Below are 26,059 nucleotides of genomic sequence, written 5' to 3'. Positions count from 1 at the left end.
CAGTCACCTGAGGGACCGTGACAGGATCCTCCTGTAGAGGAAGCAAGAGAGGACAGAGTGGATTGGGGCCACCCTCAATGCACTTAAAGGATTCTCCAGGAATAAAGAAAATACTAAAATATTGCTTTATTATATATTCCCAAAAACCTTTCATTTTTTATAATGGCTCGTTTTGTCTAGGGAGCAATCATAAGAAATAAAATGACTGCCGCCCTATTAGTACACACACAACCTGTCCTAATTACACCGCAGGGCAAGTTACTTCAGAATACTGATCTAAAGAGCTGCCTCATCCCCCTCTCTTCCGCTTGTCACAGATTATGATCCTAAATACAGATGATAAGATCTTCAGCTAAGTCTCTGTGGGAATAGAGTTCATGAGGGGACAAGAAGTACAGAGAGGACAGACAGGACGCACTGTGGTAATGTGGGGCTGTGACAATGGAGATTGCATACAAATGCTGCTGCTCAGCCACATCCCCATCCTCCTCTCTGTTTTTCATGTCTCCTCATGAAATCCATTTCTACAGATATTCAACTGAGGATCATATTAAACTGTATTCAGGATCATAATCCCTGACAAATAGAGCAGAGGATAAGACAGCTCTTTACTTCATTGTGGTGAAATAACTTGTCCTCCTGTGTGATTAGGACAGGTTTTGTGTGCATTAATAAGATGGCGGCCATTTTATTTCTCCTAATGATTGCTTGCCAGATAAAACAAGCCATTATAACTAATGAAAGGGGTTTGGGAATATATTTATAATAAAAGTAATATTTCAATATTTTCATTTTCCGGGTTGTTGCGGGTATCGAAATTTTGATACCCAAATCAATACTTTTGTCCCGGTATCGATACGATACCGGGATTTCCATTTTTTTGATACTGGGCTACGCTTCTGCGCAGTCTAGTATCTCTTAGCATGAGCGCGCTGCTGTGAGCGCGCTCATGTTCCCTCAGCAGCACAGGGGAGAAGGAAGCAGTCTCTCCCTCCCCTGTGCTGCCGCTGCCACCAATGAGAAGAGAGGGGCAGAGGAGGGGCGGGCGCACTGCGCCACCAATGATACCACTTTTCCTACACAGAGGGACGCACAGCGATGTCCAAGCACTTACTATTATTCCTGGGCGCCGCACCGTTCGCCCACAGTGCCCCATTACTGTCTCCTCTCCTGCTACATATGCTAATTACTATCGGAGCAATGGGGAGGAGACATCAGCTTCTCTAGTGGGCGTTCCTTCTCCCTGGCTGTAGCGCTGTCCAATCGCAGCGCAGGGAGAAGGAACGCCTACTAGAGAAGCTGATGTCTCCTCCCAATCACTCCGATAGTAATTAGCATATGGAGCAGGAGAGGAGACAGTAATGGGGCACTGCGGGCGAACGAAGTGGCGCCCAGGAATAATAGTAAGTGCTGGGACATCGCTGGGCTCTGTGTAGCCTAATACTTAAAGTCTGGACCCAGGAAAAGTAGTCAGTCAGTCTTTAACACATAATACAGGAGGCGGGTGCCGGCAGCAGAATCGCATTGCCGGCACCCTGCCCCTGACAGGGTGCTGTGATCAGCGGCAGTTAACCCCTCAAGTGCGGCAATACTTTTTCATGGTATCGAAACCGAATCAAAAATTTCGTATCACAACTCTAATTCTTGGAGAACCCCTTTAACTACTTGTAATCCAATCACTTAGATTACAAGTACGTTTTCTCCCCAAAAAAGCTCGATTGCTACGTGAAAGGTGTCATTACATTCAGCTGAGCTAGCACTACATGGCATTGTGCCTGGTTTAACAGTGAATTTCCTGGTGACAAATTTCCTTCAAGTACTCTTACCTGGATTCAGATTCAGCTTGAGAAGCTTCAGCTCCTAAAAAAAATAAAAAAAAATAATTACTGTATACAGCCATTTTCCATTTTTGCTTTTCATTCCCTGCCTTCTCAGAGCCATAATGGTTATATTTGTTCTTTCACATAGATGAATAAGGGCTTGTTTTTTTGTAGAACAAGTTCATTTATTTTAGCATACTATATAGTGGGGAGCTAGAAAAAAAAAATTCAAAATGGGGTGGAATTGGAACAAAAAACATAATTCCACCATAGTATTATAGGTTTCATTTTTAGGGCATTTCATTTGCAGTAAAACTGATCTGTTTCCTTAATTCTTCGGGTCAGTACAGTAATTCTACATTTACATATAGATTTTTTTTTTCTTGTGTTTTAATAATTTAAAAAAATAATGAATTTTTTTTTCATTTCATCGCCATATTCTGACCCTTATAACTTTTTTTATACTTCAATCTACAGAGCCGTATGAGGGCGCATTTTTTGTGGGATGATCTGTAGTTTTTATTGATACTATCCATTTGGGGGGTGTATGACTTTTTGATCACTTTTTAGTGCATATGATCTTTATTTTTTGTTTATTTTTATTAAACGAAAAAGGTCAGCGATTAAAATTTTTGTATAAATTTGTTTTTTTTACTTTATTTAAGCCCCCTTTGTGATTTTCAGATCCCTTCTCCCTTACACTGTAATGCATTAGCATTGCAGTGTATGACAGATTCACTATTTCCTTACGGAGCCCTGCCACCTGCAGATCTCCATAAGAAATACTTCTGTGATAGCATGGAACTCTTCAGAGACCTAGGCTATTAACATGAACAAACAGCTTCTCCGATCTCAGCACGGGGCTTGTTCAGGCCGCAAGAGAGCAGCACTACCGAGGAAAAACACCTCAGATGCCGTAGTCACAATTGACCATGCACCTGAGGGGTTAAATGTCTGTAATCAGAGTTATTGTTAATCTCCGACATTAGCGTCTGCTATGTCCTCCCAGGGTGAGCACCATCTTTAAAAGAGATGACATCTGCCATACATGTAAGGGTGGGGTCACATCAGCGCTATGTATTCCGTTATGGCTTTCGGTTATAACGGAAAATAACGGAATCCAGAAGACGGAAGTCAAAACCGAAGCCTTTAAGAGGCATTCCGTTTTGATCCTTCATAATTCAAGTCTATAGGCAGAATACTGGACCCATTATGCAAGAGTCCGGTCCTGCATAACGGAAACCAGGACGGACCCGTTATGCTGCCCATAGACTTGCATTATGACTGAATGCAAAACGGAAGCCTTTAAAAGGCATTCTGATTTGCTTTCCCTAATAACAGACAGGACTTTGTTTTCCGTCTTGCATAACGGGAACCAGAGAGATCCGTTATGCTTCCCATAGACTTCTATTATGACAGATCAAAACGGAATACCGTACCTCTTAACCACTTCAACCCCGCTAGCTGAAACCCCCTTAATGACCAGGCCACTTTTTACACTTCTGCACTACACTACTTTCACCGTTTATCGCTCGGTCATGCAATTTACCACCCAAATGAATTTGACCTCCTTTTCTTCTCACTAATAGAGCTTTCATTTGGTGGTATTTCATTGCTGCTGACATTTTTACTTTTTTTGTTATTAATCGAAATTTAACGTTTTTTTTGCAAAAAAATAACATTTTTCACTTTCAGCTGTAAAATTTTGCAAAAAAAACGACATCCATATATAAAAATTTTCGCTAAATTTATTGTTCTACATGTCTTTGATTAAAAAAAAAAAAAAAAAAAAAAAATGGTTTGGGTAAAAGTTATAGCGTTTACAAACTATGGTACAAAAATGTGAATTTCCGCTTTTTGAAGCAGCTCTGACTTTCTGAGCACCTGTCATGTTTCCTGAGGTTCTACAATGCCCAAACAGTAGAAAAACCCCACAAATGACCCCATTTCGGAAAGTAGACACCCTAAGGTATTCACTGATGGGCATAGTGAGTTCATAGAACTTTTTATTTTTGTCACAAGTTAGCGGAAAATGAAGATTTTTTTTTTCTTACAAAGTCTCCCTTTCCGCTAACTTGGGACAAAAATGTAAATCTTTCATGGACTCAATATGCCCCTCACGGAATACCTTGGGGTGTCTTCTTTCCGAAATGGGGTCACATGTGGGGTATTTATACTGCCCTGGCATTTTAGGGGCCCTAAAGCGTGAGAAGAAGTCTGGAATATAAATGTCTAAAAAATGTTACGCATTTGGATTCCGTGAGGGGTATGGTGAGTTCATGTGAGATTTTATTTTTTGACACAAGTTAGTGGAATATGAGACTTTGTAAGAAAAAAAAGAAAAAAAGAAAAAATTTCCGCTAACTTGGGCCAAAAAAAATTCTGAATGGAGCCTTACAGGGGGGTGATCACCCATATAGACTCCCTGATCACCCCCCTGTCATTGATCACCCCCCCCTGTAAGGCTCCATTCAGACGTCCGTATGATTTTTACGAATCCACTGATACATGGATTGGATCCGCAAAACACATACGGACGTCTGAATGGAGCCTTACAGGGGGGTGATCAATGACAGGGGGGTGATCAGGGAATCTATATGGGTGATCACCTCCCTGTCATTGATCACCCCCCTGTAAGGCTCCATTCAGACGTCCGTATGTGTTTTGCGGATCCGATCCATGTATCCATGGATCCGTAAAAATCATACGGACATCTGAATGGAGCCTTACAGGGGGGTGATCAATGACAGGGGGGTGATCAATGACAGGGAAGTGATCAGGAAGTCTATATGCGTGATCACCCCCTTGTCATTGATCACCCCCCTGTAAGGCTCCATTCAGACGTCCATATGCGTTTTGCGGATCCGATCCATGTATCCGTGGATCCGTAAAAATCATACGGATCTCTGAATGGAGCCTTACAGGGGGGTGATCAATGACAGGGGGTGATTAGGGAGTCTATATGGGGTGATCAGTGGTTCATAAAGGGTTAATAAGTGACGGGGGGGGGGGTGTAGTGTAGTGTTTGGTGCTACTTTACACAGCTACCTGTGTCCTCTGGTGGTTGATCCTAACAAAAGGGACCACCAGAGGACCAGGTAGCAGGTATATTAGACGCTGTTTCAAAACAGCGTCTAATATACCTGTTAGGGGTTAAAAAAAAAAAATCACATCTCCAGCCTGCCAGCGAGCGATCGCCGCTGGCAGGCTGGAGATCCACTCGCTTACCTTCCATTCCTGTGAGCGCGCGCGCCTGTGTGCGCGCGTTCACAGGAAATCTCGGCTATCGCGAGATGACGCGCCCAGGAGGAGTAAATCAACCACCTCCCGGACGCATCCGTGCGTACAGCGGTCGGGAGGTGGTTAAAGGCTTCCATTTTGACTTCAGTCTTATGGATTCCGTTATAACCATGTTATAACGGAAAGCCATAACGGAATACATAACGCTGATGTGAACCTACCCTAAGGCGCATCTTGTTAAGGGGTTAATACATATAGTTATAGTGGTCACTTATGTTATTAGTTTTTATAATGCTATGCAATACATTATACTATGCTGCATCATGAAAACCCTACAGAAAAGCCGAGATGAATCTGTCTTGTAGATTAAAGATTGTCTACAAGACACTGTGGGTCCCTGGGGAGTAAGCAACTAGTTAAAAAAAAAAAAAAAAGTGCAGGTACAGCTTACTGTCAATCAGGATCTGTGTAATAAGAGGTAATGCGCTCACTAACCTAACCTTATAATCTCCTAAACCCAAATCTCAGCACATTTTAATGACAAAGTCATTTTGCATGGAGATTTTGTGTGTGTATATATATATATATATATATATATATTATATACATACACACATATACACACACACACACACTTACTAGCTGAAGGACCCAGCTTCACTCGGGTATAATTTAAATTAATTTAATGTGTGTGTCGTTAAAAGATATCAACACTATCCACTATAACAGTGACATCTACAGCACCCCGCTCCCTAATACAGACCCCCCCCCCCGCCACAGAGTGCCCCGTCCCTTAAAATTTGACCTCCACAGGGTCCGCCCCCTTAACAGTGGCCTTTACTGGATCGGAGGCAAGTCCTTTTGAACAGCTCACTCAGGGACCACCGGGATCAGAAACTACAGAAAGCGCTGCAAATCGCAGGTCTGAATTGACCTGCGGTTTGCAGCGATCGCCGATACGGGGGGGGGGCTCACAGGACCACCCTCGGCATTGACCCTGGGTGCCTGGCTGTGTGTAACAGACAGGCACTCAGTGACAGTTTAATGCCATGACTAGTATACTCAGTAGCAGTGTTCCATGAGGAGTATACTTGTCATAGGTCCTTAACGTGTTAAAGCTCTCCTACAGCAGTGAAGATAAATGGCTGGGTTGTTATGGAAACCTGCAATGAAACTGTATGTGGAGACTGGAGGACCTGCAAGCTTCTACTGGCTGATAAGGGTCATGTGACCAAGCTTCTATTGGCTAATGCATTTTTTGGGTGTATCTCAGGAACAAAACGTCCTAGAGAGCTCTAAAACCATCTCGAACACCTGATGTACCTGGGTGCCAAATTTCGTGATTGTAAATGCAACGGTAAGGATTCCTTTAGCGGACATATATACACACACACACACACACACACACAAACACTCTCAGCTTTATAATATATATATATATATATATTATTATTTTTTTCTTCACAGATTGCAGGCTCTTGCGAGCAGGACCCTCACTCCTAGTGTTTCAGTTTATTAGTATTTCAGTATATTAGCTAGTTACGATGTGTATTTTGTTTTGTACATGAGCCTTCTGAATTTCTAAAGCGCTGCGGAATATGGTAGTGCTAAATAAATATATTACATACCAAAATGAGATAAAAAATTATAATGCCGTTTACTGCTCCATGTCCATGCAACGTTTCAGCTCTGTCCCCAGAACCCTTCTCAAGCAAATTGCAACAATGTTTCCATATTATATAGCAAGTGTATCAGTTACATAATGGGGATTGTCTCACTTCATCGTGTCTTTTATCATTTATAGAAAGTGGCAAAAAAATAAAAAAAAACATCAAGGTATGCAAAACAAAAAACATCAAGGTATGCAAAACAAAATGCAGAAACCCATACTGCACAGTTGTTTATATAATTTTAGTGAAGGGTGCCACTAAGGCCACTTTCACTCCGTCATGGATCTGCAAAAACTCTTCCGTTAAGATAATACCACCGCATGCAACCATCATGAACGGATCTGGTTGCATTATGTCTTCTATAGCCAAGACGAATCAGTCATGAACGCCAATGAAATTCAATGGGGGACAGATCCGTTTTCTATTGTATCAGAGAAAACAGGTCCGTCCCCATTGACTTACATTGTGTGTCAGGACGGATTTGTCCTGCACCGCACCACATCGCGTACAAAAAAACCTCTCCTTGCAGCGTTATTCTGTCCGTGATGGGAGCGCAACTAAACGGAATGGAATGCATTTTGGAGCATTCTGTTTCGTTTAGTTCAGTTTTGTGCCCATTGACAATGAATGGGGGCAAAACTGAAGCATTTTCATCCGCTATTGAGATCCTATGACGGAACTCAATAGCGGAATTGAAAACGCTAATGTCAAAGTAGCCTAAAATAGGTAAATCTAGGTTGTATTTACCTTCTTTGTCTGTAGCTGGACTGCCTAGAGTAAATCTACCAGCCACTGATGTTCCCTTCTTGTTAGCTCCATAGTGAGGAGAAGAGTTAGTCTTAGACCTTGAGACATGCTCAAAAATTAACTGTGAGCATCTGCAAGAGAGAAAGCAAGATGATATAAGAAAACAAAAACTAATACAATGGAAAAATAAAAAATAAAAATTCTACAAAAGAAGTGCCTCTACTGGGCTATAGTACACAATATTCCAAATATAAAATTTAAAGAAAAAAAATCAAGACTATCCTTTACGGTATAGAAAAATTAAAGACACTAAATAATATTCATATTTGGTCTTATAATAACCATAACAATCCAATAAATAAGTTAATCAAGTCTGTAAAATCGTGTAAAAAAAGACAACAAATAAAAATGATGGCACTATGGAGATAAGTCCCACCAACATGTGTGTTATTTAGTCACCAATACATCCAACTCCAACATTTCATTACGTAACCCAGCCTGGTGACATTGCTGCCACAATTATAGAATTAAAATGTACACAAAATAAAAATAAACCAAAACACAAGATATTAAAACTTACGCATGGTGGCCATCATTAACAGCATAATCATCAGCAGTCCAACCAGTCAGATCTTTTACAGAACTATCAGCCTGGTTTTGGAGAAGGTACTTCACTAAACTGATATGACCGTTGCTTGCTGCGATCATTAAAGATGTCCTGTAATTAGAACGTTATTTTATTATGTATAAGAGGCAAATGCTATAGTATTGACTAAACCGTTAGTTTTAGTCAATCTTTGGATAAACCCTTTCCATATGCCCTAATGAGACAATAAAAAGCGCACCATGATCACTACCTCTCTAACGGCCAGAGGGAGGTTTCTGGTAAGATTAGCTCCTGCTCTGGAGGACATCTGCACATTACAAGGACAGTCACCGTATGTCAATGGGCACTGTATAATACTTCATTGCCCAGCTGCAGCCACTTTACAGAACTCTGTCCAGCCATGCAATAATTATTGAGATAAGACTTAAAAGGGTTTTCCGAGATTTTAATACTGATGACCTATCCGCCTTCTCGAACAGCTGATTGGCGGAGTACTAGAGGATAGGTCATTAGTATTAACATCTCGAAAAACACCATTAATAAGCTAGATGCCAATTTCCATACTTTATTGGAAATTCAGATTGTGTTTCCTTTGCTATCATTATCACGGATGCATCACATTAAAAGAAAAAACTGTTAGGTGGCTGGAAAAGCTGCATCGGGCATGAAGTTCTAACATGAAGTGGGTAAAAGAGTCTTCTGGAGACAGATGACCATAAGCAGAAATGCATAGGACAACTGGGATGACCAGTCTTATAAACAATCTCCTGATCGGAGGGATCTACAAAAAAAAATTCAATGTGAAGGCCTCTCTATTCCCCTCCATAACTTCAATCATTAACATAAAAGTTCTAGTTTTTGCAGTGGTACAATCTGGACATGGTTGTATACCCCTGCTCAAGAGAATTATGACATACCCTGCCGCAGTCCTCCCTGAGGTCGCCTTAGGACACCTGCGTCACAGTTTTACAGGTGTATCACCCCACTTAAAGAGGACCTTTCACTAGCTTAAAAACTAACTATATCAGTGGGCAGAGCGGCGCCCAGGGGTCCTGGGAGTCCCAGGCTATGAGCTGTGCGCTACGATTGGCCAGCGCTGCAGCAAGGGACAACCCTAATACAAAAACTCCACCCAGTACAACAGAGGGAGCTGCAGACACCGGAGCCTATACCGGGCGAACGGAGCAGCGCCCAGACATACTAGTAAGTGCAGGGGGACCCCTGGGCGCCACTCTGCCCACTGAAATAGTTAGTTTTTAAACTAGTGAAAGGTCCTCTTTAAACCCTCCACTTGCCACTGTTTTGGGAGAAGGTCCTAACAGAAGATTTTTCGTCCCATGATGACATCTATTCCCATCAGGATTAACCAACAAACATGATCGAAAGTTCATCAAGTGACTGTTGGGAACTACACCAAATCAATTTCATCTATACTTATAGATGAAAGCCTAGAACTTGGCAAAACCAAAAACTTGAAATCTTCAAAATGTAAAAATGTGTGAAGCCTATGGCATTTTTGTCGCTCTTTCTCACAAGGTAGAGAAGAAGTTTTCATAGATTACTGAACACTTCAAACAGAACAAGGTAGAATTGACATAATACTAATACGACAGCTTCAGTCCAAACAAAAAAGGTTGAATCTATCCAATCAAACTACACTGGAGATATCAAAGCTGCAGTGGCAACAACAAAGGTTTCTCCAAAACCTCCAGAAGAGCGTTCAGATCTTTTCTAGGCAAATTACTGTCTCCATCTTGTCAGGTATATTTTTACCTTCCATTGCTGTCCCTTGAATTTATATCAGCTCCTTCTTTGATCAAAAGCTCAACCATTTCTTGGTGATTTTCTGTAGCAGCAAGAATAAGTGGTGTGCAGCCATCCTTAAAGAAAAAAAGATTGTAAACAGATTTATGACTGAATACAGCCAATCTTCCCCGTATTTAGAGTACGGACAATGCCTATACTCCTTCAGTAGCTGTTGACCGGGTGCATGTTCAGCCAAAAGTGCTCTCTTTCAACTCCCCTGGCCGAGCATGTATGTGTTTTCTATGGGGAGAAAGGAGAGAGCTTAAGTAAGACACCTCTGGTGGTGGCTTCTGTCCAGAAGAATAAAAGGATCGGGCACCTTATCATGCTTTTCCCCACCATCAGCTATCAAGGCAGAGTTGGAAGCTCCCCATACACATAAGATTGTTGTGGGACACTCTGGCCAAAAACACTGGTTTTGGCTGGCAATAAAAAAAAAAAAAAAAAGTGAACAGGTGCCTTTAGAAAAAGATGTTTTGTGGCAATGCTATGGGTATATGTTCCAACACCAAGCTTAGAACACTTTGCCAACATTTTGAAGTCGTCCCACAACAGACATTTTTACCCACAAATCACTATGACAGGGATCCTGAGGGTCCAATTCCTGCACGACCACAGTGAAGAGCGAGTTGTGGTCAAGCATTTGTGGTACTGATCTGTTCTAAATCTATGAGACTGATGAAGGCAGCAAAGTACCATATCCCACAGGAACTGTTTTTAACTGCTGTTTATGAGTTAGGCTACTTTCACACTGGCGTTTTGGCTTTCCGTTTGTGAGATCCATTCGGGGCTCTTACAAGCGCTCCAAAACGGATCAGTTTTACCCTAATGCATTCTGAATGGAAAATAATCTGCTCAGAATGCATCAGTTTGCCTCCGTTCCGTCTCCATTCCGCTTTGGGGGCGGACACCAAAACTGGCGTAGAAGATGATAAGTGTAGCCCTGCCCTCGCCACACACCCTTTATTGGGAAAGTGACAAAGGCAGGCAGAGAAACAAACAATTGCCCAAATATTTTGTGCAAGTACAGTTGAAAAAGTTGAAAATATGCCATAAAAGCAGCGAACCTTAATGACGAATTTGGTCCATAGTCCACAGTAAGTACTCCAGAAATGTCATATTTAAAAAAGAAAGCCTATTAACCCACGTCAATGTGACGTTTCAGTCCTGTCACAGGAGAAAGGTTCTGTGACAGGACTGAAACGAGGCGCTGATATGGAATTTTTGGAGTGCTGCAGACTTCTCCTTGTCTTATTCTCCCAAAAAGTATTTTAAGGGCAGTTGTGGACACGCTATATTCACTTGTCAAGAGGTGGAACTCTATTCCGGAAGCTGTATAACCATACTACATTTTATCACTTTGGTTAAACCCAACTGGTGTAACGCTAAATTGTACTTATAAAGTTTATACGTCATAGACTCAAATGGAGTCCACTGCTCACCTTATTTACTGCATTGATGTTGGCCCCATGTTCCAGCAGCTGAACTGCTACGGTCATTGATGGAATGAGAGCAGCAAGATGAAGAGCAGCGTTTTCATTGAGGTCTACCACATTGGGATCTGCCTGATGTTCTAGCAAAATGGTTGCACACGGTTCATGTTGACACTGTATGGCCTATTAGAAAAGCACAGCACTGAAGAATCCTCAGTCCTCACAACAGAAAGCTGCAGATCTTCAGATTGACACATACCTTCATTAGCGGAGATCGACTGTCGTTGTCGCAGACATTTAATTTTGCCTTGTTTTCTACTAACAGTTTCACCACATCCAGATGTCCGTTTGCACAGGCAAGGTGCAAAGGTGTTCTAAAAGAAATCGAAAGAGAACACATGAATGAGGGCTTGTACAAAGTCCAGAGAAGAAGATACGTGCAAGATTCCCTACCATCCATCACAGCTCGATTATATAACGGCTAGTACTTCTATGTATTAATATCTGAATTACAAACAAACCAAGAGAAAGTGAATAACAAGGTTAATAATTAAAATAATTAACATAATTATCGTCCTCTGCTTCAAGTTCCAATGTGCAGGGTCCAGAAATGGACGAAGAGAGGTCCCCACGAGACTGCAAAATCCATTCCTTTCCTTTGGGATCCAGCTTACACATAGTGCATAGATGAAGCTGAGGACGGTACATGCCCAGGGTATATAAGCAACATTGGTGTTAACCTCCCCACTGATGTCAATAAAGTCTGAATGAGCATGAGAACAACCAGGACAATGTGACTCGTCATCGCTTCAACATCACCCAGATAACTCCTGGGTAGGGCTGCAGCTAACGATTATTTGAATAATAGATTAGTTGTCGATAATTTTATCGATTAATCAGGAAAAAACACCAAAATTACAAAACAAAGAGGTTTATATGATTTTACTTGAAAAATTATGCTCAAAGGCCATATTAAAACAAATTGTGCACGGCAGCGTTATGGGAAGGGGGGTCTGTGTACGGCAGCGTTATGGGGAGGGGGATCTGTGCACCGTTATGGGAAAAGGGGGGGGGGGGGATCTGTGGAGGACACTATATAATAGCATCTTATGCTATATGTGTCATCCACAGATCCCCCTTCCCCCTAACAGTGCACAGATCCCCTTCCCCCTAACAGTGCACAGATCCCCTTCCCCCTAACAGTGCACAGATCCCCTTCCCCCTAACAGTGCACAGATCCCCTCCCCAATAACAGTGCACAGATCCCCTCCCCAATAACAGTGCACAGATCCCCTCCCCAATAACAGTGCACAGATCCCCTCCCCAATAACAGTGCACAGATCCCCTCCCCAATAACAGTGCACAGATCCCCTCCCCAATAACAGTGCACAGATCCCCTCCCCAATAACAGTGCACAGATCCCCTCCCCAATAACAGTGCACAGATCCCCTCCCCAATAACAGTGCACAGATCCCCTCCCCAATAACAGTGCACAGATCCCCTCCCCAATAACAGTGCACAGATCCCCTCCCCAATAACAGTGCACAGATCCCCTCCCCAATAACAGTGCACAGATCCCCTCCCCAATAACAGTGCACAGATCCCCTCCCCAATAACAGTGCACAGATCCCCTCCCCAATAACAGTGCACAGATCCCCTCCCCAATAACAGTGCACAGATCCCCTCCCCAATAACAGTGCACAGATCCCCTTCCCAATAACAGTGCACAGATCCCCTTCCCAATAACAGTGCACAGATCCCCTTCCCAATAACAGTGCACAGATCCCCTTCCCAATAAGGCTACTTTCACACTAGCGTTCGGGTGTCCGCTCGTGAGCTCCGTTTGAAGGGGCTCACGAGCGGACCCGAACGCAGCCGTCCAGCCCTGATGCAGTCTGAATGGAGCAGATCCGCTCAGACTGCATCAGTCTGGCGGCGTTCAGCCTCCGCTCCGCTCGCCCCTTCGCACGGACAGACGGACAGCTGAACGCTGCTTGCAGCGTTCGGGTGTCCGCCTGGCCGTGCGGAGGCGTGCGGATCCGTCCAGACTTACAATGTAAGTCAATGGGGACGGATCCGTTTGAAGATGCCACAATGTGGCTCAATCTTCAAGCGGATCCGTCCCCCATTGACTTTACATTGAAAGTCTGGACGGATCCGTCCGAGGCTATTTTCACACTTAGCTTTTTTTTTGCCATTTTAATGCAGACGGATCCGTTCTGAACGGAGCCTCCGTCTGCATTATTATGAGCGGATCCGTTCAGAACGGATCCGCCCGAACGCTAGTGTGAAAGTAGCCTAACAGTGCACAGATCCCCCTTCCCCATAGCGGTGCCGTGCACAGATCCCCCTTCCCCATAGCGGTGCCGTGCACAGATCCCCCTTCCCCATAGCGGTGCCGTGCACAGATCCCCCTTCCCCATAGCGGTGCCGTGCACAGATCCCCCTTCCCCATAGCGGTGCCGTGCACAGATCCCCCTTCCCCATAGCGGTGCCGTGCACAGATCCCCCTTCCCCATAGCGGTGCCGTGCACAGATCCCCCTTCCCCATAGCGGTGCCGTGCACAGATCCCCCTTCCCCATAGCGGTGCCGTGCACAGATCCCCCTTCCCCATAGCGGTGCCGTGCACAGATCCCCCTTCCCCATAGCGGTGCCGTGCACAGATCCCCCTTCCCCATAGCGGTGCCGTGCACAGATCCCCCTTCCCCATAGCGGTGCCGTGCACAGATCCCCCTTCCCCATAGCGGTGCCGTGCACAGATCCCCCTTCCCCATAGCGGTGCCGTGCACAGATCCCCCTTCCCCATAGCGGTGCCGTGCACAGATCCCCCTTCCCCATAGCGGTGCCGTGCACAGATCCCCCTTCCCCATAGCGGTGCCGTGCACAGATCCCCCTTCCCCATAGCGGTGCCGTGCACAGATCCCCCTTCCCCATAGCGGTGCCGTGCACAGATCCCCCTTCCCCATAGCGGTGCCGTGCACAGATCCCCCTTCCCCATAGCGGAGCCGTGCACAGATCCCCCTTCCCCATAGCGGAGCCGTGCACAGATCCCCTTCCCCATAGCGGAGCCGTGCACAGATCCCCCTTCCCCATAGCGGAGCCGTGCACAGATCCCCCTTCCCCATAGCGGAGCCGTGCACAGATCCCCCTTCCCCATAGCGGAGCAGTGCACAGATCCCCCTTCCCCATAGCGGTGCCGTGCACAGATCCCCCTTCCCCATAGCGGTGCCGTGCACAGATTCCCCTTCCCCGATAACGGTGCCATGCACAGATCCCCCTTCCCCGATAACGGTGCCATGCACAGATCCCCCTTCCCCGATAGCGGCGCCATGCACAGATCCCCCTCCCCATAACAGCCCCGGCCCCGCTGATCACAGCAGACTATTCCGGCAGTAACTTTTACTTAGCGTCAGCGCATCTTTATTACCTTACAATGAAGCTCAGGTAACAGGCAGAGCGGGCGGCGCCATAACGTCACTCACACACGTGATGCACCTGCTCCGCCCACTTTATGAATGAAGGAGGCGGAGCAGGCGCGTCACGTGAGTAAGTGACGTTACGCCGCCGTCAGCTCTGCCTGTTACTGGAGCTTCATTGTAAGGTAAAATAAAGATGCAGTGATTTAAAGTAAACCACCCGCATAGCAACGAATCGGCGGTTATTTGATAACTGGATTCGTCGACAACGAATACCGTTATCGAATATTATCGATAAAGTCGATTAATCGTTGCAGCCCTACTCCTGGGAGATTATATATAGGACTGGCCATCGTGGTGACCAGACACAGCCAGACGAGGCTGAGCAGGCCTTTTCTGGCATTTCTGGGACCAGAAAGTGGAGAGCAGCATGGACCTGACTGGCATTGAAACAGAAGAGGTGGTCCCCATATGGCTCACTTTTTATTTTACAATGGCTTGTCCAGGGTCTAGATAATGATGGCCTATTCTTAGGAAAGGTCATCATCATCATATCACTGGCAGTCCAACTCCCAGCATCTCCAGTGATCAGCTGTTCTCAGCAGCCGCCGTCACCAGAAGTTACTGGAAACAGACCGCTCAATCTGCTGTGTGTAGGCTGTGCTGGATTACTGCACCTCTGCTCCAATTCCAGAGACGCAAAATGGTTTGTCGTGACAGGAGTCCATGTGGCGGCACGGACCCAGACGTGCACAGGAGCCCTTACATGTGCCTCCAGGTCTGTGCCGCAAAACATAGAACATGTCCTATCTTTGGCAGCATCTTGTAGATCGCAGATTCATTGAAGTCAATGGGTCCACACCACGATGCAGGGTGCACACGGCCTGTCCGAGTTTTGCAGATCCCCGTTTTCGTCATGTGAATGGGGCCTTAGGAAGACGGGACATGAAGCGTTTTTATCTGGGATAGGAAGACAAATGAGTTTCTACACATATATAGTGGCAGAACGCGCCCTGGACATAGTTTGTCCCTAATAGAAACACAAGACATTTTTGTGTCTTGGCTTCTGTTCAATTCCTTGTACTGATACAATGTGGTAGCAGTATGGTGGTACAAAGACAGTTCAGAAGATGACTGAAAGACAATCAGGGTGAGGGTTCTTATGTCAGAGTGGTGCTCCGAACACGCAATGGGTTTCTATAACAACCATGTTACACGGCTCTGCAAACCAGAAGGCTGATGTGTCTGGAGTGCACGGCTCAACATGATGAGCAATCTGGATATATGTCTCGTCTGAGCGCACACATTAAATTAATGCAATATGCAAAATGACGTCTGCACTAAATGATCAGGCGGATGACTACTTCTAGATTTGACATTCTTAAGGGAAAATCTACTTTAGTAATAAAGATACCAGTGGCTGCTTATATTAAACTGAGCTGGACTGTTCATGTGAATGGTCTCCAATGACGTGTGGGTTAGGGTCCATTCAAAACATCCGCAAAAAGGGTCCACATCCATTCCGTAATTTTGCAGAACAGGTCCGGACCCATTCATTTTTAATGGGGCTGGAATGTGCTGTCCGCATCTGCGGATCCGCAAAAAAAGAAAAATGTCCTATTCTTGTCCGCAGCTGCGGACAAGAAAAGGCATTTTCTATGAGAGTGCCAGCGATGTGCAGTCCGCAAAACACATATGGACGTGTGAATGGACTCCCCCTTCCCATCCTATGATATAAAAACACATGGAAGGTAGCTGGCCATTCCTGCAAGCACAATGTTACGGAGCAATCATGGTACAGACAAAGGATCACTTGTGGGCGCCGGCTATAGTATACAGCAAAAACAGGGATGCCAACCAGAATTTTTTCACTCATTACCAGCATATACTGAGAGCTGTAAAATGATGATAATTACCACCAAAACAATCTGGACAAGTACCACCAGCCTCCAAAACACAAACAAAAAAACCCGGAAAGTTGGCAACCCTGAGCCGATGACCAGTGAATGGAAGACTTTAGATACCACGGTCAATAGGAACTGTGAGATCTAATGAATTTGACAAACAAAGGGTAGGGGCTCCTTACATCAGCCAAACAGAAACACCCAATGTTTACCATAGCAACTACAGGGATAACAAGGAGAAGCACCATTTAAAAAAAAAAAAAAAAAATCTAAGATTTTCTGTTTGTGAGATCTGTTCAGGGCTCTCACAAGCGGCCCAAAACGGATCAGTTTTGCCCTTAATGCATTCTAAATGGATAAGGATCTGCTCAGAATGCATCAGTTTGGCTCAGTTCCGCCTCCATTCGGCTTTGGAGCTTGCAGCGTTTTGATGTCTGTCTGATGAAACTGAGCCAAATGGATCCATCCTGACACACAATGTAAGTCAATGGGGAAGGATTCGTTTTCACTGACACTGATCCATTCCCCATTGACTTTCAATGGTGTTCAAGCCGGATCAGTTTTGGCTAAAATAATACAAACGGATCCGTTCTGAACGGATGCATGCGGTTGTATTATCTAAACTGATTCGTTTGTGCAGATCCATGACGGATCCGCACCAAACGCGAGTGTGAAAGTAGCCTTAATCACTAAAACAGGAGGGTAGCGAGGAAGCACTGATAAACTATAAAAGGAAAAAATAGAATCTGTAAAAAAACAAATTAAAGCAGCCAAACTAGAGACCGAGAGATTAATTGCCAAAGAGAGTAAAACTAACCCTAAAATGTTCTTCAATTATATAAATGGTAAAAAGTATAAATCTAAAGGTTTCGGCCCTCTACAGAGTAATGAGGGGGGAGTTGCAGAGAGCAATAAGGAGAAAGCAAAGCTATTAAATATTTATTTTTACACTGTATTGACTGAAGAAAATAAACTGTCAGATGAAATGCAGAATGTAAAAGTAAATTCCCCATTAAAAGTGCCCTGTCTGACCCAGGAAGAAGTACAGTGGCTTCTTAAAAATTAAAGCTTAAAATGGACAAATCGCCAGGACCAGATGGCATACACCCCCTGTATTCTAAGAGAATTAAGTAATGTCATAGCCAGACCCTTATTTCTGATATTTAAAGGACTCTATAATGACAGGGAGTGTTCCACAGGATTGGTGCATAGCAAATGTGGTGCCAATATTCAAAATGGGTCCAAAAACAGAGCCCGGAAACTATAGGCCAGTAAGTTTAACATCTGTCGTGGGTAAACTGTTTGTAGGTGTTCTAAGAGATGCTATCTTAGATTACCTCAAGGAAAATAAGAAAATAACGCCATATTAGCATGGCTTCATGAGGGATCGGTCATGTCAAACTAAAAAGGTTTTCATATAAAATGAGAATACTTTGACTGGGAGAAAACTTCTGTATGTGGGTAAGTAACTGGCTGAGTGATAGAAAACAGAGGGTGGTTATTAACGGTACATACTCAGATTGGGTCACTGTCACTAGTGGGGTACCTCAGGGGTCAGTACTAGGCCCTATTCTCTTCATATATTTATGAATGATCTTGTAGAAGGCTTGCACAGTAAAATATCAATTTTTGCAGATGACACTAAACTATGTAAAGTAATTAAAGGGCTTCTACCAACCAATTTTGACCTATTTAGCTGCTGACACTAGCACATCGCTAGTGTCAGTCAGTACCTAACCGTGTTCTTTTATCAACTTTGTCTGCTGTCATTAATCTTAAAAAGTACTTTTATTGATATGCAAATGAGCCTCTAGGTGCTATGTGGGCATCTTTTCAGCACCTAGAGGCTCCTTCCACTAACCATTTCTGCCGCCCATCGCGTCTCTCCGGCCCGCCCCGCTCCTGTTGATTGACGTGAAACTTCTAAGTATTTTGTACCGATTTCCGCGCCTGTATTCAGCGCAGGCGCAGTGAGTGAATGCAGCGCTCCTGGTGCCGGATTCCTCCGACTATGTTACAGTGAGGAAGCCGGCACCAGGAGCGCGGCATTCACTCACTGCGCCTGTGCCGAATACAGAAGCGCACGACGCAGGCGCAGGAATTGGTACAAAATACTTAGAAGTTTCACGTCAATCAACAGGAGCAGGGCGGGCCGGAGAGACGCGATGGGCGGCAGAAATGGTTAGTAGAAGGAGCCTCTAGGTGCTGAAAAAATGCCCACATAGCACCTAGAGGCTCATTTGCATATCAATAAAAGTACTTTTTAAGATTAATGACAGCAGACAAAGTTGATAAAAGAACACGGTTAGGTACTGACTGACACTAGCGATGTGCTAGTGTCAGCAGCTAAATAGGTCAAAATATGGTGGTAGAAGCCCTTTAACACTGAAGAGGACAGTATACTACTACAGAGGGATCTGGATAGATTGGAGGCTTGGGCAGATAAGTGGCAGATGTGGTTTAACACTAACAAATCTAAGGTCATGCACATGGGAAGGAATAATGTAAGTCACCCGTACATACTAAATGGTAAAACACTCTAACACTGACATGGAAAAGGATCTAGGAATTTTAGTGAACAGCAAACTAAACTGTAGAAACCAGTGTCAGGCAGCTGCTGCCAAGGCCAATAAGATAATGGGTTGCATCAAAAGGGGCATAGATGCCCGTGATGAGAACATAGTCCTACCACTTTACAAATCTCTAGTCAGACCACACATGGAGTACTGTGTACAGTTCTGGGCTCCAGTGAACAAAGCAGACATAGCAGAGCTGTAGAGGGTCCAGAGGAGGGCAACTAAAGTAATAACTGGAATGAGGGAACTACAGTACCCTGAAAGATTATCCAAATTGGGGTTATTCACTTTAGAAAAAAGATGAATGAGAGGAGATCTAATTAATATGTATAACTATATCAGGGGTCTATTCATTCCCAGGACTGTGACTGTGACGAGGGGACATCCTCTGCGTCTGGAGGAAAGAAGGTTTGTACACAAACACAGAAGAGGATTCTTTACGGTAAGAGCAGTGAGACTATGGAACTCTCTGCCTGAGGAGGTGGTGATGGTGAGTACAATAAAGGAATTCAAGAGGGGCCTGGATGTATTTCTGGAGTGTAATAATATTACAGGCTATAGCTACTAGAGAGGGGTCGTTGATCCAGGGAGTTATTCCGATTGCCCGATTAGAGTCGGAAGGAATTTCTTCCCCTTAAGTGAGGAAAATTGGCTTCACGTTTTTTTTTTTTGCCTTCCTCTGGATCAACTTGCAGGATAACAGGCTAAACTGGATGGACAGATGTTTTTTGTTCGGCCTTATAAACTACGTTACTATTCTATGTGTCAGCGGATATGTATTCCGACAAATCACTTACCTGATTCAAATATAGAAGAAATTCTACGGCACCATATGGACATGCTGTGGAATTTCAATATTATATATATATATATATATATATATATATATATATATATATATATAAAATAACTAGCAGCACTACCAAGCCAAAAAAATGGAGTAAACAAAACGGGTGCAATGTCCGGGTATGGTAACTGGTGCTTACCCACTGATACGGAATAGAAAAAACGGACTGCACTCCAAAGGATCTTCAGTGAAAAAGAATTTATTCACCCACAGGTGGCACAAGCGACGTTTCGGCTCTCACTTGAGCCTTTCTCAAGCGGAAAGAAAGGCTTGAGAAAGGCTCATGTGAGAGCCGAAACGTCGCTTGTGCCACCTGTGGGTGAATAAATTCTTTTTCACTGAAGATCCCTTGGAGTGCAGTACGTTTTTTCTATCTATCTATCTATATATATATCCCCTCTTTGGCAATAAAATGTTTGACATTATTTTAAAAAATAGTAAACCAAACAGTAATGTAGCAATTTTTTTTTACCTTTTTTCACCACATATTTTTCTTTTAAGGGGTTGTTCAGGCTCCTGATATTGATGATCTGTCCTCAGTATGGGCCATCAGTATCTGATCAGTGGGGGCCCGATACCCCGCAGCCCCTTGACCAGCTGTACCCTGCAGCCTCCAGCACCAGAACTAAACAGGTTGAGTGGAACTGGAAGCACAGTGCACTTCACAGAGCTGGATGGGTCATCAGACATTTCCACAGCACGAAAAATGTATGGCTGGCTGCAATCTTTGCAAAAATGTTAACAGAGCTGAGCTGCAATATCAGACACAACCCATGGACAGGAGTGGTGCTGTTTTTGGAAGAAAGCAGCAACATTTTTCTAATGCTGGACAAACCCTTTAAGGTGCAAGTGAAAACCGCAACATTTTCCAGAAAAATCCACAAAGGGTATTGCTGCAGATTTTCACTTCTGTAATGGGTCTGTGCAGTGTGAATTCAATATCCCAATAGATTGAATGGAAGGCAGTTTCTATGTAATTAGGTCATGTTCACACTGTCATATTTGATATACATTACAGCATATGAAAATAATAGGGGCGAAAGGAATCATGTTCAGTATGCAGGACACTGGAATGTGAGCACGTCAAACAGGATCAGTGGTGGACATGAAGGACAATGGGCAAGAGTTTGGAAGCGGTTACCATGGCAACGAATACACTGAAGATGCGGGGGAACTGTAAGGAGGATGCGATTAGTGACACCCTGCTGAAGTCACACAGTGACAGATCACTAATCTCATTACACTTATGTAGAACTTATTTGCAGATGGAAGCCTCTAACCTAATTCCCTCACTCCAGGAACATGCAGGAGACAGGTTTACTGCGGTAATAGTAATTCTGGAGCCCCCATGTCACAGAAATGGCTGTAGACCATCCTCTCTATTGCAAAAATTACTATTATTTGACATGCTGCAGATTTCAGTTTTGCACTGTAGGTCATTTTGAACGCAGCGTGTGGATGAGATTTCTTAAAATGCTGCACAACAGTCCTTGGTGTATCCACGATGTGTAAAAGCACCCTAAATGGGATAAAATTAGAAAAATAATTCATACTCATCACTTTTCTCCCCTGCCGATTCCTGGCCCCCGCTGTTGTACACACCACATCGCCACTGCAGCCAATCACTGGTCTCAGCAGGTATGTGCTGTATACTCTGGAGGCCAGCAATTGGCTGCATGGTGACCTGGTGTGCGCAGGATGTCAGCGCTGCAACTAGGAAGATGGCATCTGCACTGAGGGACCAGAGTGTGACGCTGGCAGGTGACAAAAATGGTAAAAATCACTTCTATTTAAGGCGGCTGCAGGGATTTTATCTGACTTTGACAACCCCTTTAACCGTCACTTACATGTAGCATTTACCATACTATATGGGGACAAACGATTGATTGTTTGCCCCCATACAGTCTGCATTTGTTGCCAACACTTCCCAGTTTGCATGAGAAAATGATAATTACTTACCGATAATTTGATTTTCCGAAGTCTATGACAGCACCAGGAGAGAGGATCCGCCTCCCAGGACAGGAAACCCACAGGTATAAATTAAAAAGGAGCCTCTCCCACATTCATTAGTTTTCAGAGACGAGAGACCACCTTCGATCCATTCATTCTGTTTGGACCAACCCAACCTTCTTTTCTTCCTCGGTTAGCGTTGAATTTTCTTTCCCTTTTTTTTTTTTTTTTTTTTTTAAATGCACACCTTGTGAAAATAGAAACTCAGACCCATCACCAATACTTTAGGAAACAGGAAAAGGAAGGCAATGGGGGGAGGGGGGGGGGATTAGAAGGGTGCTGTCATGGACTTTGGAAAATCAAATTACCGGTAAGTAATTATCATGTATCCCTATGTCAGCACCAGGAGATATCCCGGAGAGTGAAAAATGAGGGAGGGCCAAAGCCTGAAGGACCTTACGCCCGAAAGAAAGATCAGACACCGTGGAGAGATTCAATCTATAGTGCCTGTAGAACGTTTTGCATATGTCCTGTATGGAGGCTTCTGCTTTTTCTGCCCATGAGGTAGAAACTGCTCTGGTAGAATGGGCCGACCCTCCGGAAGGAACAGGTTTCTGCATAGAAAGAGAAGCTAGAGAAATAGCCTGTTTAATCTTACTAGCCGATTTCCTTTTGTTCTGACCAGAATACAAAACAAATAGGGAAGACGATTTTCTCCAGTCTTTAGTAGCCTCCATATATTCTAAAACACATTTCCTAACATCCAGACAGTGAAACTCCGCCTCCCTCTAATTTTTGCGCTCTGCACAGAAAGAAGGGAAAATCACCTCCTGGGCTTTATGGAAGTCGGGTACTACTTTTGGGAGAAACGCTGAATCGGTTCTAGGACAAATTCTATCTTTATGAATGATAGTGTATGGAGGACTTATGGAAAGGGGTTGAAGCTCGCCTATCCTTCTAGCCAAGGTAATGGCCACTAGAAAGATACATTTCAAAGTCAGCATTTTGATCGGCATGGAGTCTATAGGCTTTAAAGGGTGTTTAACCATTGTCTGTAATACTAGACTGAGATCCCAAGGGGGCGTCCTAAGCATCCTAGCAGGGAAACTCCTGGATACTGATTTGCAGAACCTAATAATCCAAGGATGACAAGCTAATCTGTAGTCAAAACAAAACACTAAGGGCCGCCACTTGTACTTTTAATGTACTTAATGCTAATCCCTTCTCTACACCTCTCTGGAGAAAATCTAGAACCTTAGTGAGCTAATGCTGACAGGAAGTAGAGGGAGAAACACCTAAGAACTTAAAAACATCCACCAAGTTCTAGCATAAATTTTGGTGGTTACCGGTTTTCTACTTAGCAACATGGTAGACTCTGATAACCCTTTGTCTAACAACAAGCGCCGCTCAAAAGCCACGCCATCTAATGGAGTCCCTTCACTGAACAATTGGGCCTAGCATAAGAAGATCCAGGATCTCCAGCAGGACCCAGGGATCAGCTATAGACATGATTCTTAGCCAGAAAAAAACCTTGCTCGCTGGGGCCAGAAAGGGGCTATGAGTATTATCTTTGCCTTGTCCTTTCTGAACTTCTTCAAAACCCTGGGGATAATCTGAAGAGGGTAAAACACATATAACAGACCCTTGCTCCACGGCTGAAGCAAGGCGTCCACTGCATTCGGAAGGTCTGTTGCTTTCCTGTTTGCTCTGGTGTCAAAGAAATCTATTTGTGGTAATCCCCAGAGTCTGACTATCCTGGAAAAAATGGATTGATTGAGGGACCATTCCCTCTGATCCAGAGACCGACGACACAAGTAATCCGCCTTCCATTTGTCCACCCCTCTGATGTGAAGGGCTGACAAGGACAAGGCTCTCCCCTCTATTAGGGAAAAAAATCTGAACCACCAGAGCTTCCAGAGACTCTGAGCGCGTTCCGCCTTGATGATTCTTCAGATATGCCACAGCGGAACCATTGTCGGATAATATCTTCACATGTCGGTCTTTGATTAATGGAAGAACTCCCTGTAGGGACCGATGGACGGCCATGAGCTCTTTCAGATTTGAAGAATTGTCCGAAATCGGGCAATCCCATCATCCCTGGAGTAAGGTTTCCCCCACATCCACCCCCCATCCCCACGGGCTGGCATCCGTGGTTATCACAAGGGGGTTTACAATTCTTAAAAGAACGCCCTGGGTTAGATTGTCCAGAGAAAGCCACCAATCTAGGGCCTGACATGTCTGAGCTGAGACTAAAACTTTCTTCTCTAGGTCTCTTACCTCGCCTGACCAAGCCCCTAAGATCTGCCACTGAAGAGCTCTGCAATGTACCTGGGCCCATTGCACAGCCAGGATACAGGTGGTCAGGGTTCGGACCTTACCTTCTGTTTTTTTTCTGGAGTTAAAAAGGATCTCTGAACCACTGAGTTCAGCATTATCCCCAGAAATCATTGCTTCCTCTCTGGAACTAGCCTCGACTTCTCCTCGTTTAGGATCCAACCGAGGGTCGACATGATCTGCGTCACCCGCTGAACATGATAAACATTTTTGACTTGATGGGGCTACAATCTGGAAGTTGTCCAAATATGGTACAAACAGGATGTCCTTCTCCCTTATATAGACAGACATCTCTGAGACCAGTTTCGTAAATATTCTCGGGGCCACTAAAATACCAAAGGGTAACTCCTGGAATTGAAAATGTCTCAATCTCCCCTGAAATCTCAGTGCCACTCGGAGGTATTTCTGGTGTTCCGGAAAAAAATTGGTAATAGGCATCTTTGATGTCCAATACCGCCATAAAGCAGTCCTTGTAGAGGAGCTCCACTACTGATTTTATTGTCTCCATCTTCAACAGTCTGTATTGTAGAGATCTGTTTAGAGACTTTAGGTTTATAATTGTTCTGTAGTCTCCACTTGTTTTTTTGACTAAAAAGAGAGTGGAATAGTATTATGTACCTTTTTCTCTTTCTGAATATGGAATAAGCGCTCCCTTCTGAAAAAGATTTAAAACCTCTTTCTCTAAAGAGGCCTTAACTGAGCTTCCTACTTGGGTTACTCTGAACTTTTCTGGAGGTGAACACTTTGAATTTATCCTGAATCCCTCTTTTAACAATCGAATGATCCAGGCGCTGTTTGTTATTTTTGTCCAGGCTGGGAGGAAATTTTTTAATCTTCCTCTCACCCTGGCGTCATTGTGGATTATCTTTTCTGGCAGGATCTGAGGGCCGATTCCTGACCGCCTGCCACTTTGAAAAGGAAAAAAAATTCTGTCTATGAAAAGGAAGGAGGAAAGGAAGAATGAAAACCCTTTTTTCTATCTCCCGCTTTCTCTAGGATGTTGTCTAAAGCGGAGCCAAAAAGGTATTTACCCTCACACGGGATGCTCCAAAGGCGACTTTTAGAGGCCAGACCACCGACCAGTTTTTCAGCAATAATGCTCGACGAGCAGAATTAGCCATAGATGAGGCCCTAGCAGAAAGTCTAACTGCATCCGCCAATGCATCAGCCAAAAAATATGCTGCTTTAGATGGCCAGAAGGGATTCTAATAATTTATCTCTGAGGCTTTTATCCCTTATCTGAGCCTCCAGTTGTTTAATCCACAAAATTTCTGCTCTCGCCGTACAAGTAGAAGCGATATTAGGCTTAAATGCCGCCCCAATGGACTCCCCCAAGTTCTTCTTAAAAAAAACGATCTGCCTTCCTATCCATTGCCATCTTGAGTTGACCGAGATCATCAAAAGGCAGTGAGGATCTCCGAGAGACTTTGGCTATGGGGACATCGATTTTAGGGGCTTTATCCCATAAAGAACAATCACCTTCTTCAAAGGGATATTTTATCTTAACCGACCCTGGGATGAAACTGCGTTGATTCTGATGTTTCCATTCCCTGTTAATCATGGCCTCAATATTTTTATGGATAAAAAAATGCTCTTTTCTTTTTTGTTTGTCGCCCCTCAAACTTAATGTGCTGAACAGATCGGACTTCTTTAGCATCTTCAAAATTCATGGTTGCTCTAACAGCTTTAACAAGCTGATCTACATCCT

At 44.1% G+C, this 26,059-nt stretch overlaps 1 protein-coding gene across 4 annotated transcripts in view; it reads right to left on the bottom strand.

Moving 5' to 3' along the window:
- Window positions 1-26,059, bottom strand: part of ANKRD26 (ankyrin repeat domain 26) — a 94,247-nt gene that overhangs the window by 63,251 nt on the left and 4,937 nt on the right. For all 4 annotated transcript variants that reach the window (XM_044280287.1, XM_044280288.1, XM_044280289.1 and 1 more), the window contains exons 2-7: window positions 11,583-11,697; window positions 11,333-11,506; window positions 9,858-9,964; window positions 8,058-8,195; window positions 7,478-7,608; window positions 1,827-1,860 (exon numbers count right to left, since the gene is read on the bottom strand). In XM_044280287.1, coding sequence (XP_044136222.1) covers window positions 1,827-1,860; window positions 7,478-7,608; window positions 8,058-8,195; window positions 9,858-9,964; window positions 11,333-11,506; window positions 11,583-11,697 — 699 coding nt within the window. The remainder of the gene's footprint in view (window positions 1-1,826; window positions 1,861-7,477; window positions 7,609-8,057; window positions 8,196-9,857; window positions 9,965-11,332; window positions 11,507-11,582; window positions 11,698-26,059) is intronic.

Source organism: Bufo gargarizans, chromosome 2, assembly GCF_014858855.1.
Source record: "Bufo gargarizans isolate SCDJY-AF-19 chromosome 2, ASM1485885v1, whole genome shotgun sequence".
Classification (NCBI taxonomy): Eukaryota; Metazoa; Chordata; class Amphibia; order Anura; family Bufonidae; genus Bufo; species Bufo gargarizans.
The sequence above is the reverse complement of the archived record's forward strand: the minus strand, read 5'-3'. Positions and strand labels throughout refer to the sequence as shown.